The 16,275-nt window shown below is 47.9% G+C and overlaps 1 protein-coding gene across 1 annotated transcript in view; it reads right to left on the bottom strand.

Annotated features, from left to right (window-relative positions):
• The window catches only part of LOC119455318 (collagen alpha-1(I) chain), a 694,093-nt gene that overhangs the window by 507,181 nt on the left and 170,637 nt on the right, over positions 1-16,275 (bottom strand). Inside the window, exon 9 of the mRNA XM_037716715.2 lies at positions 7,618-7,671. Within this exon, the coding sequence (XP_037572643.2) occupies positions 7,618-7,671 (54 nt within the window). The remainder of the gene's footprint in view (positions 1-7,617; positions 7,672-16,275) is intronic.

The raw sequence follows: 16,275 nt of genomic DNA, 5'->3' as shown, positions 1-16,275 counted from the left end.
AGAAACACTTTTTTTGACAAGAATTTTGAGAAACTAAATGACATGATAGACTCTTTTTTGCGCTTTGACCAGATCAGCAATTCCGAGGAAAACGTTAAAGTTCTGGTTGCGGTTGAACCTCCCACACCGCATACCGCGGAACGTTTTGGTAAAGCGTTCGTCTCGGAAGTCTATGCGGAATCGTCAGCGCAAGGAGAGCATAGAGTCAAGCGGGTCCTCAAAATATAAGCTACCACAGAAAAACCTACCTCAAAGGGAACATGAAGTGAAGCCGCCTCCGAGGAATCCGACTTATTATTCACCACGTGTTTTTAACAGATCTCAAGAGAACACCTCCAGGATTCGTAAACTATGCTTGAACTGCTCTAGAAGCGGACATTTTGTCACACAGTGTTGCCTGCCACTAACTGCAGAATTTTTGAGGTGGCAGGAGCAATTTCAGTCCGCTAGCCCAAAAGAGCAGGGAAACGAACAACTGGTGACGCAAATGCCCGCGAGCAGTCATCAGTGATTGAGCAGGTTTCTTGTTCTACAGAAGCGGGTATTTTTTCCGTTCCTGACATCATCAACGGAAAAACGTTTAAAGGCATCTTGGACTCATGTGCTGTGAAAATTATGATTACAGCACCACTGGTTGAGAGACTCAAGCTAATTATTGGGCCTTCGTCGCTGCGTTTGGTAGGAGCAAGCGGCCATCACTTAGAAAACTTGGGTCAAGTCAAAACTATTGTAACAGTCCACGGCCAAACATTGCAGCATGAGTTTGTCGTGGTTAAGCGGTTACCTCATGTTGGAGTGCTTCTAGGCGACGACTTCCTACGGGCCTCAAGAGCCATCATCGACTGGGGTTCACAAAGCTTTGCCGTGTCTGTTTCTCAGATGTTACAAAAGATCCACCTCATTAGGGAGCATACACTACCTGCTTTATCGCGGAAGTTAGTTCCAGTGGACTGGCATCGCATGTCTAGAGATAAAGATTGTGTGATGGACATTACAGGGACAAAGCTCTTGTACGACCGCTATTCGGTCATTGTGGAGCCCATGGTTGCAGATGCATCCGAAAAAATAGTCAAGGTTTTGCTTACGAACTGTTCACCCTAAGCCATCGTGCTTCCATCTCAGATGACAGTTGGAGTCGTAGAAGAAGCAGGGTGAATAGAGGACATTGAACTCTCTGTGGAAGACTGTCAACAGATCCTCCAAGTTTCATGCCTGCCTTCTCCTGATGATCTTGATGAACCACCAGCCTATGCAGTTGTTGACCCGCAGCATTGCTCAATCCAAATTGTTGACGTAAACTCTAACGTTGGCACAACGTTATCCTCAAGTGAGCTGCAGGTCGTGAAGGAGTTGTTGGCGCAGCACGCTGCTTGCTTCGCACAATCAAGTACGGATGTGGGCTCATGCAAAGTTGAGCAACATTGTATTCCAACTGGGGATGCAAAGACTATCTCCCAACGACCTCGCAGATTGTCTCCTGTGCAACGTGACCTCGTGAAGGGTCTGATCAAGGACCTCATCGATGCCAACATAGTCCGGCCTTCTCTTAGTCCTTGGGCTTCACCGCTGGTCCTAGTAGCGAAGAAAGACGGGACAACACGCATGTGCGTCGATTATCGACGGCTCAACACAGTGACTGAGGATATTGTTTACCCTTTTCCAAGGATTGAAGATGCCCTGCAGGGGCTCACCGGAAGCAAGTACCTTTCTGTCATGGACTTCGTATCCGGTTTTTATCAGATAGCCATGCATCCAGATGACATACAGAAGACGGCTTTCGTTACACCTTGGGGTCTACGAAATCCTACGGATGCCGTTTGGCCTCAAAGGTGCTCCTTTCACGTGTCAACGAGCCGTCGACACAATCATTGACGGAATTAAGTATGACAATGCTCTTGTCTACATGGATGATTGCGTAGTCTTCAGTCAGACATTTGAAGGCCATGTTTCGCACCTCAGAGACATCTTTTCAAGGTTCCAGAAAGCAGCTTTGAAGTTCAAACCACAGAAGTGTTTCTTCTTCTGCACTGCTATTAATTACCTTGGGCATGTTGTCACAAAAGATGGTGTAAGTCCTGACCCATCGAAACTGGCAGCTGTTCAGATTTTCCGGCCTCCTCGAACCGTACAGGAACTCCAGTCATTCATGGGGCTTACGTCATACTTCAGGAAGTTTATCGTTAACTGCAGCGTTACCGCTGCACCTCTACGATCCCTCCTAAAGAAGAATTCTGCTTTTTTCCTGGGAAGAGGATCAGCAAGCGGCCTTTGAGACATTAAAGTGCGCTTTGTGTTAGCCGCCTGCCCTCAAACTATTGTCGGAGAGAACGGATTTTAGGGTGCAAGTACACACAGACGCATCTCGTCTCGGCTTAGGAGGTCTGTTGCTGCAAGAAGATGAAGAGCGACGATAACGCCCAGTGTTATACCTGAGCAGGGCACTTAAAGGCACAGAGATCAATTATTCTTCGACGGAGCTGGAAGCCCTTGCTGTGAAATGGGCATTAGAACAGTTGCGACCACACTTGATAGGCCGCAAATTTCAAGTTGTCAGTGACCACCACGCCCTTTGCTGGAATTTGCGCTACAAGGAAGGTAACCAACGTCTCCTCCGTTGGTCGCTGATTTTGCAGGAGCTCGAGTTTGACGTCACCTACAAATCGGGAATCCTGCACAGCGCACCAGATTGTCTCTCAAGGACACCTCCCATTGTTCCAGAGAAAGGCCAAATCCTTGCTGTATCCTATCCACCATTGCGATACTGTGGCAACATGGGTGAAGAACAGCGTCAGGACGCATTTTGCACTAAAGTTCTGGATCTGCTTAATGATGCATTGGGCACAAAGAAGCAACAGAAACGGGCCCAAAAGAAATGTTTGATGCACAATGAGGTACTACTGTACAGGAGAGATGAAGGTCCGGTCAGCAGTCGATTTCTCCTCTGCCTTCCTTCTCAGCGACAGGCTGAGGCACTTCGAGAAATGCATGAAGGAAGGTACGGTGACCACATGGGCATCAGAAGAACATTTGAAGCGCTGAGGTCCAAGTACTACTGGCCAAAGCTCTATACGGATGTCAAACGTTATGTGAGTCACTGCGACCTTTGTCAGAGGATGAAGATGTCGACATCGCTGCCTTATGGATTACTACAACCGATAGAAGTGCACAGCCCTTTTCATACAGTTGGGATGGACATCGTAGGGCCATTCAATAACTCCAGAGGACATAAATATATCATTGTAGCCATTGACTACCTCACAAAGTTTGTTGAGGCAAAACCCTTGAGGAATATAGAAGCAACGACAGTTCAAAAGTTCATTGAGCGCAGAATTGTCTTGAAGCACGGATGCCCAGCCACGGTTATAACAGACCGCGGTACTCAAATGATGGCACGATCTACTGAAGCTTACCTCAAACATCGTGGCATCACACATGCTGCCACTACCGCATATCATCCTGCAGCAAATGGCTTGTGCGAAAGGGCTAACAAGACTATCAAGCAGATGATTGCCATGACTACCGCCGGGGGAGAAAAGTGGGCTGATGTACTCCCAGATGTTGTATTTTGCTACAACACCGGGTACCAGGACACAGTTCGCCAAACTCTATTCTTCTTAGTTTATGGTAGAGATCCAGTGCTTCCACTAGACGTTGTTTACAGCCGCCGAGAACTTGAAGATCTGAAAGAAGATTCCAGTTATGGCGCGGCAGTGAGCGAAAGTCTGAAAAAAGCTAGATAACTTGCGGCCGCGTACATCAGACTGGAACAAGAAAAATAGAAGGACTACTTCAACAAGCACCACAAGGACGTTGTGTTCGAAAGAGGACAACTAGTGCTTCTTAAGGCTCCACCCTCCGGTGTTAAATCGACCACATGGTACAACGGCCCTCACTAGGTAGTGAACAGACTGTCTCCGGTGAACTACGAGATCGAACTTGCCGATAACATGGGAACGGACATTGTCCATGTGGAGAAATTGAAGCCCTACCTGAGCCCAATTGCCGAGATGGAACAACCTCGTGCATCGGACTAAGCCATACATGTGTCTGACGCCGTATGGATGCAGTGAAGTGTGTGGTGCAGTATAGTTCCAGTGATTACATTTATTTACGTGTGTAAAAATGGGACGACAAAGCTAGCCCTTGTAAATAGTTACTGTTGTGTGATTGCTCTTTAAGTTTGCTTATGTTTTACATAGTTCCTGTTGTACCATTGCGAATGTTATGTGTTGTGTTTTTAGTGTTGTAAACAGTCGGGACGACTTGTTTCAAAACCCGGCCATGTCACGAGCGAAAGCAGACGACGCTTGGTGCGTACGTGCCTTGCGCCTTGGCGCCGAGAAAACAACAAAGATCGGCGCCGAGCTCGCGCTCGCGAGAGGGGCTCGAACAATAAAGAAGGGTCAGGCAGTCCCTTCCTTGTCTCCACTGTGTCTGGATGCGTCTTACGCCACCCCGGAACCCATAGAAACCGACGGCCACAACGGCACGTCACACAGAGCCATTTCCCTGTTCAGAAAATGGGGGTAAGCGAAGCTTGTGGCAAGACGACGTTGTCGCAGGCGTTTCGCTTCATTTGTCGTAAACTCAGGATCGGCGGCTCTTCGCTGACGTTTCGCCTGTGCTTCGCAAGCCCTCACGCTATAATTGTCACATCGGCGACGGAGCCGTTGCTCAAACGCAGCTTCGGCGGAACGCACCACGCGCGGCGTTCCCATCCGGACGCCGAAACCTATCTGAGGCAAGGCAAGCCCGGTGGAGAGTGCGCCAACCCCATGTCCTTCCCTTTCCCTCCCTGCGACACACCAAACGACCCTGATTGGTCGCGCGCGTCACGTGATCCGGCACCGGCGCAGCTTTCCCCGCACCTGCTCTACTCTAGGAGCAGCCGGGTTTTCTTTCTTTCCTTCCTTCTTTATTTCTTTCTTGTCCCTGATTCATACCGCATATCCAATGCGGGTATGCGCCACACGCCACACGCCAGACGTCTCCAGCGAACCTATCGCCGCTATTCTTGGCGGCAGTATTCTCCACTTGGCGGCAGTATTCTCCACTCCATTTATTTAAGCTTCGCTCGAATAAATGTGGCAGAAATCATATCACGATAACTATCGATGTTAATGCGAAATATCAATCAAGCAATATAGCGACCGACCATAGTGAATCGACAGCGTGATGACAATGCCATCACGACAACGCTGTGACAACGGCGTACGTGACGAGAGTGGGATGTCGAAGTTACAAATATACCGCGAATGACAACTAATGCATGACGACGACGACATGACAACAGCACCAGGGACGAGTGCATTATGACAATGGCGTGTGTTTCACGAAACCTGTATGATGACGACAGCGCGGCAGTAACGGCATGATGAGAGTCGGATGCAGTGACGGCATCGCCACGAGGACTTTAGGACGACAGCCTGGCGATGGAGGCATGGTAGCGACTGTGTGACGATGGTCACATGGTGGCATAATCACGACCGAGTGACGACAGTATCAATGGGGAAGAAAGATTGGCGTGCATGTGGCGGTATGACAATGGGATGGCGTTACTGAAGAAATAACAATGATAAAACGACAGAGTGAAGACGACTGCGTGGCACGATGAATGACGACGATGCAACGACACGATGGCACCCTTACGCACACCTAGTGACCTAAGCTATTCAACAACTGCTGGGTCGGAGCGTCACGAGAGTAACATCTGGAATGACGACCACTGAACGAGCCAGACATCATCACTGTGGTGGTGCGACAACAAATGCATTGCGACTGCACGACGACAAAGGCGTGACGACGACGGCATGGCGAGTGTTGAAGTTGCAATTACGGCGACATCTTGCGACACATAACTTGGGCCACTGGGTCCAAGTAGAAGGCGTGACGATAGTAAGGTGCTGGAATGACGACAACAGAGTGACCACGACGACACCGCCACGAGGAGCCTAATGGTCTAAGCTGGTAGACAACTAGGGTCGGCGTAGGAGGATAGATTAAAACGGCTCAAGTACTCAAAGAATGCTACTCGCATTACAAGAAACGCGCTATGCACATGCCATACTGGAGAACAAAGAGACGAAATGTTACTTCAGGCAATTAATTAGACGCAAGCTATAGTAGCACTTCAACTGCATGTTGCGTTTCCTAGTTCTACGCTCATCTTGTGTTGCGCTGTGCATTGAGTGTCATGGCTTCTGTGCTTAACATGTTTGAAACATGTTAAGCACAGAAGCCATGTTATATGGATCAAACTAAAATAAGCACTCGACTGCGGTTCAAAGAAACAAACAGCTCATTGACATTTTGTAGTCACTACGCGTGCCGTGATCACATCAAGAGAAACGCGAGATAAGTGGCGCACAGTACGGTTGTATATCTGACGTTGGCTGTGGAAACCACTTCTAAATGTACTTATAACGATCGCCTCCTCGTAACAGTATCGCTACAAGCGCTGTAGAAAAAAGATTGACAAGCACTTAAGTATGCTTACGTCATTTGAATGCGAAAGCATAATGAACTCTCTAAGTTATCACCATTAAAGGCCTGCTTGCGTTCCGTTCTTCGCTTTCCTTTCTCTGCTTTCATTATTAACCCGACCAGAAGCATTCAGAGCTCATCGCCAAGTAGCTACGAGTTCATTTTGTGATTGCTTAATTATACCACCATGACACACGCGCGATTGATGTAAATAAACTGCAGTTATTTTTCTCCGCATTCATATATCTCCTCTTAAGCACTCACTTCCTCCAAGTCCAACGGTAGGTCAAACACCTAACTATAATCCACCTTATTTCACTGTAATCAACCATGCTCCACTTTAACAACCCTCATTCCCTTTACTTGACCTTAATTAACTTTACTCCACACTAAGTCACCTTACTTTAACCTCACAGCTAGATCGCTACGGCGTGACCTGTGTAATGACGCACGCACTACGTACACCATTTCTGGATTTAAGTTTCTGGGTGGAATCAAGAAGAGCTCTTTTCAGTAAATATGTAGGTAAATGAGTGCACTCCGTTACCGTGTGGAGTGACACTTTGTGCTCCTGATTTTATAATCTGGCTCAGCACATCTACCGCGAGCGTCTCGCTATAGGAGCCTGAAAGCAGCACAGGGTAGCAAGAATGAACCTCTGCCAGCACAAGGTGACCTTAGGAGTTACATAATTCATCATTGTACGCATATTGCGTTCACGGCAGTCCTGATTTTAAGCTAAGCAGTCTATAAATAATACGCTGCTACGTATATTACTAGAGTATTAGCGTGTAGAGCAGGAAAAATGCAGCGAAACATAGGAAGCGTTGATAGATTGTTTCTTGTTGTAGTAGCATTTGACCATTTCACGTTGCTGCACGTTAGCGTGGTTGACTTTACCATTGAGAAACCAAGTGATAATTTACCACCATTTCTCTCCTTTTGTCCTATCCCACGCGCTGATAGCCTTTTTAGCAACAACGTGTACCAACAAGCCCAAGTTACCAATCATTTACGGCATATAGACCATCATACGAATTAATGAAAGGTTCAACTGCAGGATCCAAGCAGGTAAACGTTTTTTTTCAGCGAATGTCTGAGAAGCAAAGGTGCTGATGGAAGCATAAGTCATACCTGTGGACCTGTTTCGCCTAGTTCTCCACGCAGTCCTTGAAATCCTTGTGGGCCCTAATGGGAGAATGCATGGACATAACTGGTTAATAACCCTCAGGCATGTGCAGAACAAAGTGAATGGAGAACGCTGAACGAACGAGAATGCCATATGCACAGCAATGTATTAGATAATAACCCCGTTCCCTAACAATTTGCTACTTTCAGCAGCACCAACGTAAGATCAACAAGGGTAGCGATGATTCACTTTTGATGCAGCGTGCAGCATGTGTGTGGTCTTTTGACTCGTGCCTTCTTGTCCATGTTATATTTCGCGCTGCATCAAACGTTTTCCTCGTGAAATAGAAAAAAGAAAACGATCGGCAATTCACTACGGCGCGTCATGTTTGCATTGTGTGCCAGCCATGGAAGAGACATCACAAGCAAGCAACCTACTTGCTTGTCAGTTCCAACATTATTCTGGCATACTAGAGCCCAAACCACCCACTGTGGTTGCTTAGTGGCTATGTGGCGTTGGACTGCTAAGCACGGGGTCGCGGGATCGAATCCCGGCCACGGCGGCCGCATTTCCATAGGGGTGAAATGCGAAAACACCCGTGTACTTAGATTTAGGTGCACGTTAAAGAACCCCAGGTGGTCCGAATTATTCCGGCGTCCCCCACTACGGCGTGCCCCATAATGAGATCGTGGTTGTGGCCCGTAAAACCTCATAATAATTTTTAAGCCCAAACCAACATTCGTTCAAATGGTGGTAGGAAGACGTAATCGTTTATTTTTATTTCCTTAATTCATCCTTACTGTAGAAACACTACCGATTTGAAGCTCAGAGTAATGCACACCGAAGGAACGGCATAACTGCTGCTATAGAATCACCATTGTATTCTAATTATTCGTCTGTTTGCGTTTCGTCAGTGGTCCGAGCGCTGCTACACCTACGTTGTCATAATGATCGGCCGGTTGTGAGCGGTGTATACGAAATGAATAGAACCGAGTAAAAGGAATCGCTACTCCAAGACTCACACGCTCTAGCATATCCACAAACAGACACGTACGCATGCGCCATACAGAACGCGAGGCAAGTCGCTCAGCCACGGCACAAAAAATGTAAACTGAGTTGCACATAGAGCATGACTATCATGCCGTGAAGCATGTTTAAGCATAGCAGCGTTTACAGTCTCAGATCGTACCTCTGAATGTCGAGCCTACACTTGCTTGAAGTATAGGCTCAGCGCTGAGCTTATACCAGCGCCGAGTCTCTACTCAGCGCTCGTAATTCAAACGAGCGCTGAAGTTCGTGCAGCCTTGTTCAGAAATACTTGGAAAAGCTTAAGCGCTGTGAGCTTGAGTTTGTCCACTTGCTTGTCCCCATCTGTCACTGCGCTTCAACATTCTTTCGTAACTCAGGTCTTATGCACGCCGCCGGAATATGAAGGGTTCGGGGTGGAAACTGAATACCTTTCTATACTTTTTGATGGATACGAAAAGTCAGCGCAAACACAAGGTACAAAGAAAGAAATGCACAACACGAGTGCATTTACTTCTTTGTCCCTTGTGTTTGTGCTGAATTTTCGCATCGATGAATCCATCATTCCAACTAGGCCAATTAGCACTCTTGATTCACTTTTCCATACAACTCTTTAGAGTTGAAAAATATGCAGTCCCACATCTGACCACCAAATAGGTACTCGACATGGAAGCGGCAGCATAACGTGGCAGTACACCGGTGCTGTCTTATGGGTGTCAGTAGGTGTGCTTACTCGCAGTGTTCCACGAAAAGTTTCGTGTCCGGGGTGTTACCAATGGCGTTGCCGCACATGGGGATTGCTTCCTACTTCATCTGTACCTTAACATCATTAAACCGCTACATGTCCATATACCAAAGTCGTCGTAGGTGGGGGTTAACAGCACACTTTCTTCACTGAGCTGCGGTCAGAATATCGATAGTTGAAATGCGTGGATTTCATTATTCTTCAGTGGAAAACGATTGAAAGTAAGTCTATTCGGAAACGAACACGTGGGTGAGTAAACCCCTTCTATTGGGGAGGCAGTTCTCAGATATGTAAATGTCATGCGAGCGATCGAAGGTGCATACATTTAGCAAGCTATTGACACGAGCTCGCAGTTCGTCGCAGAATTCAAGAAGTTCGGGACAGACATCACTGGCCAACATATGTAGCATTCGGGGACGTAGATATAAGCGTTCTCGTCGGCACATACCAAATGTCCGCTATTTTAAAAGCTGAAATCATTCACTCAGAAAGAAAGGCCAAGCCTATTGCCATGTAATCTGTGCCTCTTGCGGACCTAGTTGGTTCCTTATTAAGGACTGATATTTATTCCGGAAGACGGGCAACACACATAACAGAGTCAAAACCTGAAGAACGCTTGAGCACAATTTACTGACTGTACTCTCTGAGCTGAAGATTAACGCGCGAGAGAGTTCCAACTTCCTCCGCTAATTTTTGGAACTCGAGAGCATGTCAGTAGCTGACGCCAGTGACATTAATGGCGCGTTCAACAGGTCCAACATGGGCATCTAATACCATCCCCAAAGTGTTCTTTCAATAGTAGCTGTGTTCCAATGGGCGAGCAAAAACAGGAGCCCTGTGATCCAATGGAAGGACAGGGCCAGTTTGGCGACGCCGAGTGCAGTCGAGAGCAGTTCTAGCTGCTTTCGCGCGAAAAGCGGAGTGCGAAGGAAGTCGCGTTAAGCAAATACGTCATATCCTTTTATTTTGGCTCTTTTCATCGTTTTCGTTCACTGTGCGGCAGCAATGGCGAGTAATAACCACCGCAATAGGTAACAACAATTTAGTCGCTTGATACACCTTCGCCCTGCCACTTGCTCTCGGAGAGCTTGGAACGTTTCAATGGGGGAGCAAGCCATCGCACTCGCTACTGCTCTGCTCCTCTCTGCTCTTTCTCTTCGTTCCTATTTCGCCAATGGAGTGCTACATAAGAGCAAGCTAAGCCCATTCATGTAGCCAGTCAAGCAAAAGTCTGTCTTTGTGGGACCCAGGAGGACCGCGTCTGCTGTTGAGGTCTAAAAGTGTTCGAGTATCTTCCTCGGGGCAGTTCATGCGTAAGTAAAAAGGGCTGACACGTCTGTTCACATCTAGAACGGGACCAGAAGTACTATAACAGACCGGCAATTAGCGGTAAAAACAATGAGACAATCATAAACGAATGTGTAGATTTCCGACCAGCATAACCTCGCACTTAGGAGCCCGTCAACATGTGCCACTGAAACTTAACAGCTCGAGATGTGCGAGCCTATGCATACGTGTTGTTTTTGAATATAAAGTTCGCCCTGAAGTTTTAGTGAAGCTTATCATATTGCTTTCTTTAGGATGCATAAACGCATAATTGAGCAAGAAAGACACCACCACGCTTACTGTTTTCAATGCTCCAGGGTGGGGCGGCTGGTTGTAGCACCAAGGGTTCCGAATAAGGAAGGTCCTCGAAAAAGCTGATCTGACTTTCATAGAGGGCCCAACGGTGCTCATGGACGATAAGTGGTCGTGAACTTGAGGAGCCCAACGAGCGTTGAGTCCTACATTGGAGCTCCGGGCGTACTGACGCCAACCAATTCGAAGCGATGCTGCTGAGTATATACCTATAAGTGGACTTGACGAGAAAGATATTTTCGACAACTTCAGTCGGATCACTTCTTTAGGAAATAATAATAAATAATACGTTTCACATAAGAGGTCCCTACAACGAGCCAAAACGGAAACGTCTTTATCGTAGACGCCGAGCAAACGTTTAACCAGACTTGATATCTGAGAAAGTGTTGATTTTGGTCCTGGGAGCCAGTGTGGCGCTTCTAGAAAGATTTCGAAAAATAAACGTAGTTCAAAATGCTTTAAAGTTAGCCCATTGCCAATGAGCAGCACGGCCTGTTGATGGCTAAGTGAAACGAAGTTTCACTGCTACTAAATTGGTTAAACATGAGTGATACTTAATGATAAAGAAATTTAGGCAATATCCCAGTGTGCTTTATTGTTTTATCATGAGCCTATTTCTTATCTCCACTGCCGGACGAAGGCCTCTCCGTGCGATCTCCTGTACCCCTGTCTTACGCTAGCTGATTCCAACTTGCGCCTGCAAATTTCCTAACTTCATCACCCCACATAGTTTCCTGCCATTGCACGTCCCTTCCCTTAGCACCCATTCTGTAACTCTAATGGTTAACCGGCTTTCTACTCCACGCATTACAAGGCCTGTATAGCTCGATTTTTTTCTCTTAATGCCAACTACATTATAAGCTATCCCCGTTTTCTCTGTGATCTACACTGCTCTCTTCCTGTCTCTTAGGGTTACGCCTAACATTTTTCGTTTCATTGCTCTTTGCGTTGTCCTCAACTTGTTCTCGGGCTTCTTTTTTAACCTCCAAGTTTCTGCTCCATATATTTGCACTGGTAAAATGCAATGATCGCACGCTTTTCTTTTCAACGGCAGTGGTATAGCGCCCAATGAGAATTTGGAAATTCCTGCCGCGTGCACCTTCCTTCTCATGATCAGGGTCAGCTATGGGTAATTGACCTACATAAACGTACTCCTGTACAGACTCGAGATGCTGACTAGCAAACCTGAATCCTTGTGGCTTTGCTTTTAATAAAAGCTTTTAAATAAACCCTAAACACGCCTCTGCGCATGGCAGTCCAAGCACATGGCCGCAAGTGCCGCATCCTAATCTTGCATGTCAGAGACCCGGAGGTTCTCAACGTTGTTTGTCACTTCCGGCGAGCGGTAGTCGTCTATCTTTTCCCTAGCTTTTTGCTGACACATGCAGCAGTATTTCAAAAATAGTTTCCAGGCTTAAACTAGGCTTTATGTGTGGACTCTACCCACCTGGCTGAAATCCCCTATACTTTAGCTTTAGGGCCAACAAAATGTCGTGCTATAAAATTGTGGTTATGCGCTATGATTTATAAAGCGCCGTCTAAAGAGCGTTCTACTGCAATAGCTTTTTAGGGGCGAAGCTCCTTAGGGTGTGGGTCGTTCCCTCCTCTGTAGTAGTAGTAGTAAGTAGCCACCTCTAGTTTATGAATTGCTCAATAGATGGCGTTGTGTGTCCCTACGTGAAAGAGACGCCGAAGCGTGTCGTCAGGCTGCTACCTCTAGTTTATGAATTGCTCAATAGATGGCGTTGTGTGTATATGTCCTTAGGGTGTGGGTTGTTCCCTCCTCTGTAGTAGTAGTAGTATGTAGCCACCTCTAGTTTATGAATTGCTCAATAGATGGCGTTGTGTGTATATTTCTTTGGAAATAATATCACTAATTATAAGAAAAGGTGCTCGCTCTTGGCGCGCTTTCTCTTTCGCTCGGAGTCGCCGGATGGAAGACAAGGCGGCGGAGCGACGAGCGTGCAAGGCGGCGGCAGCGCGCGCTCGCAGACAGAATCCGGCCGTGCGAGAACGAGAGGCCGAAGCGTGTCGTCAGGCTGCTCGGCGACGCCGGGAAAACCCCGCAGTGCTAGAACGCGAGGCGGAAGTGGCTCGGCAGCGTCGCGAAGATCCAGCCGTTCGAGAACGGGAGGCCGAAGCGGCATGGCAGCGTCGCGAAGATCGAGCAGACGTGAAGCAGACAGAAAAGGCGCAAGATCTGAAACTACTACCAACGATACAGAGCCACACAGGCGAATACGCTGCCATTGATTTGGATGGGGTCATCATCATGACCGTCTACCTTGCGCCCAATCTCTCCAATGGGGACGTCAAGGCATTCATCGACGAGGCAATGCGCAAGTACGACAGGAACAGACCGTTTCTACTCGTCGGCGATTTCAACGTCGACGTTGCAGACAGAAGTAAGGACTGGTTGATGCAACACATGGCAATCAGATATGGACTCGGATGCATATCGTTAGACCACCCGAAACCAACCACCATCAGGGGAACTTACATCGATGTAGTGTTTGCCAGCTTTATGTTAACACCCATACAAGAACCACTTTCCCTGCATTTCACCGATCACAAAGCGGTGATAATGAAGGGACCACGTAAACCAACAGTACAATAAAAGTTTGATGTTTAATATACACACGGTGTTCCACACTCTTTATATGATGCACTGGGCGAATTTCACGGAAGAGTTTCACGGTTTACCGATGATTCCCTCCGGAGCTTCGCCCCACTCATCATCATTCACCCCGTGGATATGCTGTGATTTTTTTTTAAGATGGTTCAGTATCACTGAAAAGACATAAAACGTAGACTCGCCGTGGTAGTGGTGGTGAAAAACTTTTAATAGTGGTACAAAAACTACGGGGAGTTATGCTCGAGACGAGCCTGAAGAGGTCGCCCCTTTCAAACACGAGGTGGAGTCCCTAGTACAGGACCCCAGTGGCGGTAGCCGCCGCCTGGGCGCGCTCAACTAAGGCCTTTTGGGCCCGTAGGTCTGAGCAGACAAGCAGGGCTGCCTCCCTGCCCTCCGTGTTAGGATTGGGTATGGGGGGCAAGCAGGGTTGCAAGAGCAAGCTTACACAATGTGTTAGAGGTTCGAGGACTTCTCCGCACAGTGCGGGCAAGCTCCAGTAAAGGCCGGATCGAAATGTTTGAGAGCCGCCGGACACTGCATAGTGTTGGTTAAGAGGCGGAGCTGGAGGCGCTCCTCCTTCTTTTTGAGGCCTCTATACGGGCGGGGGTAGAGTTCGTGGCCGGATTGATAGTAGGTTGTAATTTCTGTATACGAGTAGATTGAGTTGGGGGTGGACTTCTGATCGGCGGGGTAACAGAAGAAAGGAGCCCGGTGAGGAAGCGCGCGGGCAGCACCATCCGCTGCCTTATTTCTCTCTAATCCCATGTGAGCAGGAGCCCAAACGACGTATCGGGAGTCGGGGTCCCCGGTTCGGCCGCTAGATTGAAAGACACGATAGGCCAGGAATGAAATCTGACCCTGTTCATAGTTCCGACAGGCCCCTCGCGAGTCGGTAATGATGGTTTGTGAGCGAGAATGGGATGCAGCCAACGCGATGGGGACTTCCTCCGCATATGTTATGTCTCTAGCGCGAAAGCTAAGGCTAGTAACTGTTTTGCCTTCGTGGACCACCACGGCCGTAAACCATCCCCCATTGTGTGGGCCGGTGGCATCCACGTAGAAAACGCCGGGTTTGGAGTCATAATGGCGCTCCAGGGCCTCCGACCGAGCCAGGTGTATGCCATCATGGTGTGTGCGTTCCATGTTCTGGGGAAGATGGCGCACGTGTAGGGTATAGCGCCATTCTTGTCGCGTACGTACGCGCTCTTCCATCTGTCTGAGAGTTTGGAGGTGTAGTCGGGCAAGGAGGCGGCGACCCGACAGTGCCTGAGGAAGACGTGTCATTTGGTTGCTAAGATGAGCTTCCTTGAGCTCCCGATTCGTATTCACCATCCCCAGGCCCAGAAGGCGCTGGTTAGAGGTGCTGACCGGAGGAGCTAGGGACCGCCTAACTATCATTCGGAGGATGACCTCAAGGCCGTCTTCCTCATGCTTTCGGAGATGTAGGTATGGAGTCGAATACAAGGTTCGACTAGTCTAGAATGCATTGCAAGCCGCAAGGCATCTTTGCGTCTGATGCTCCCGCGCTTGTTGAAAACCCGGCGGACCATTCGGCCCACCTGGTCCCCCACCTTCCGCAGCTTCCCTAGTGTTGTGTCGGACCGGCGTAGTGGTGATAGTGTTGCGCTAATCAGCCCGAGGGCCCGGGATCGAATCTCGGTCGCGGTGACCGCATTTTAATGATGTAAAAATGCAAAATGGAAAATGGAAAAGCACCTATCTACCATGCACTGGGTGTAAGTGAAAAAATCCTTGATATTCAGAAATTATTACCAAATCCCCCACTACGGCGTGCCTCATAATCAAATGGTGATTTCGGCAGGTAACCCCCAAAATTTTATTAGGCTTAAATAAAATGTAGCGAGGCCCTATTGCAAGCTTTCCCTCCGTCCAGTTCAGGGCGTCCGTGACCTTTTTTGCTGTCAGGCGCATTTTCTTTTCCGCATGCTGAATTTGAGGTGGGCCGCTCATAAAAACACAACACAAAGTGGAGAAGTGCTAACTCGCAGCTGACTTGTTGCGCATTGTGCGTCCTATATGCTGTAATTGCATAGTGCCGTTGCTAGCTAGCCTGCAGGTGCCACTCATGCGACGATTACACTGGTCTTCAGCTTTGTGAGGACCAGCGTCCAAGAGAAGACCGAGAGACTTGTCGGGCAAGACTTCTGGGCTTTGTTTGAATTTTCGGGTGTTTCTGCTGCCAACATAGTTGGCAGCAGAAACACCCATCGCATACGTGATCATAACCACGTGCGTTTAAGTTTGGAATGCCCGCACTTAGTTAAAAAACGTCAAGATGCGGGCCGACAGACGCAAACACACTAAGCGATACATGTTGGATAAATAGGAGTGCCTCAGAAAGGCTGACCGTTCTTAAAGGCGGCATTGTCATTCTTGGCGTGTCATTTTGAAATGCTTAGAAGACTCAAGTCATGTGGTCGCAATTTACACCAGTTTGCCAAAGTTTTATCTCTGACTTAGTAAAGGCTACTTTCTTTGAAGTATTTTTTTAATGAAAAAGCTGTTCAGGCTACTTAGCGCATCTATGCTGTGGTGTAAGCCTAAACTACAGAATATTGCATTGAGATTAGCTCAAAGGCAGGCTACCACATGCAACAC

This window comes from Dermacentor silvarum, chromosome 6 (genome assembly GCF_013339745.2).
Source record: "Dermacentor silvarum isolate Dsil-2018 chromosome 6, BIME_Dsil_1.4, whole genome shotgun sequence".
NCBI classification, from domain to species: Eukaryota; Metazoa; Arthropoda; class Arachnida; order Ixodida; family Ixodidae; genus Dermacentor; species Dermacentor silvarum.
Note: the sequence above shows the minus strand (reverse complement) of the source record. Positions and strands in the feature narration are given on the sequence as shown.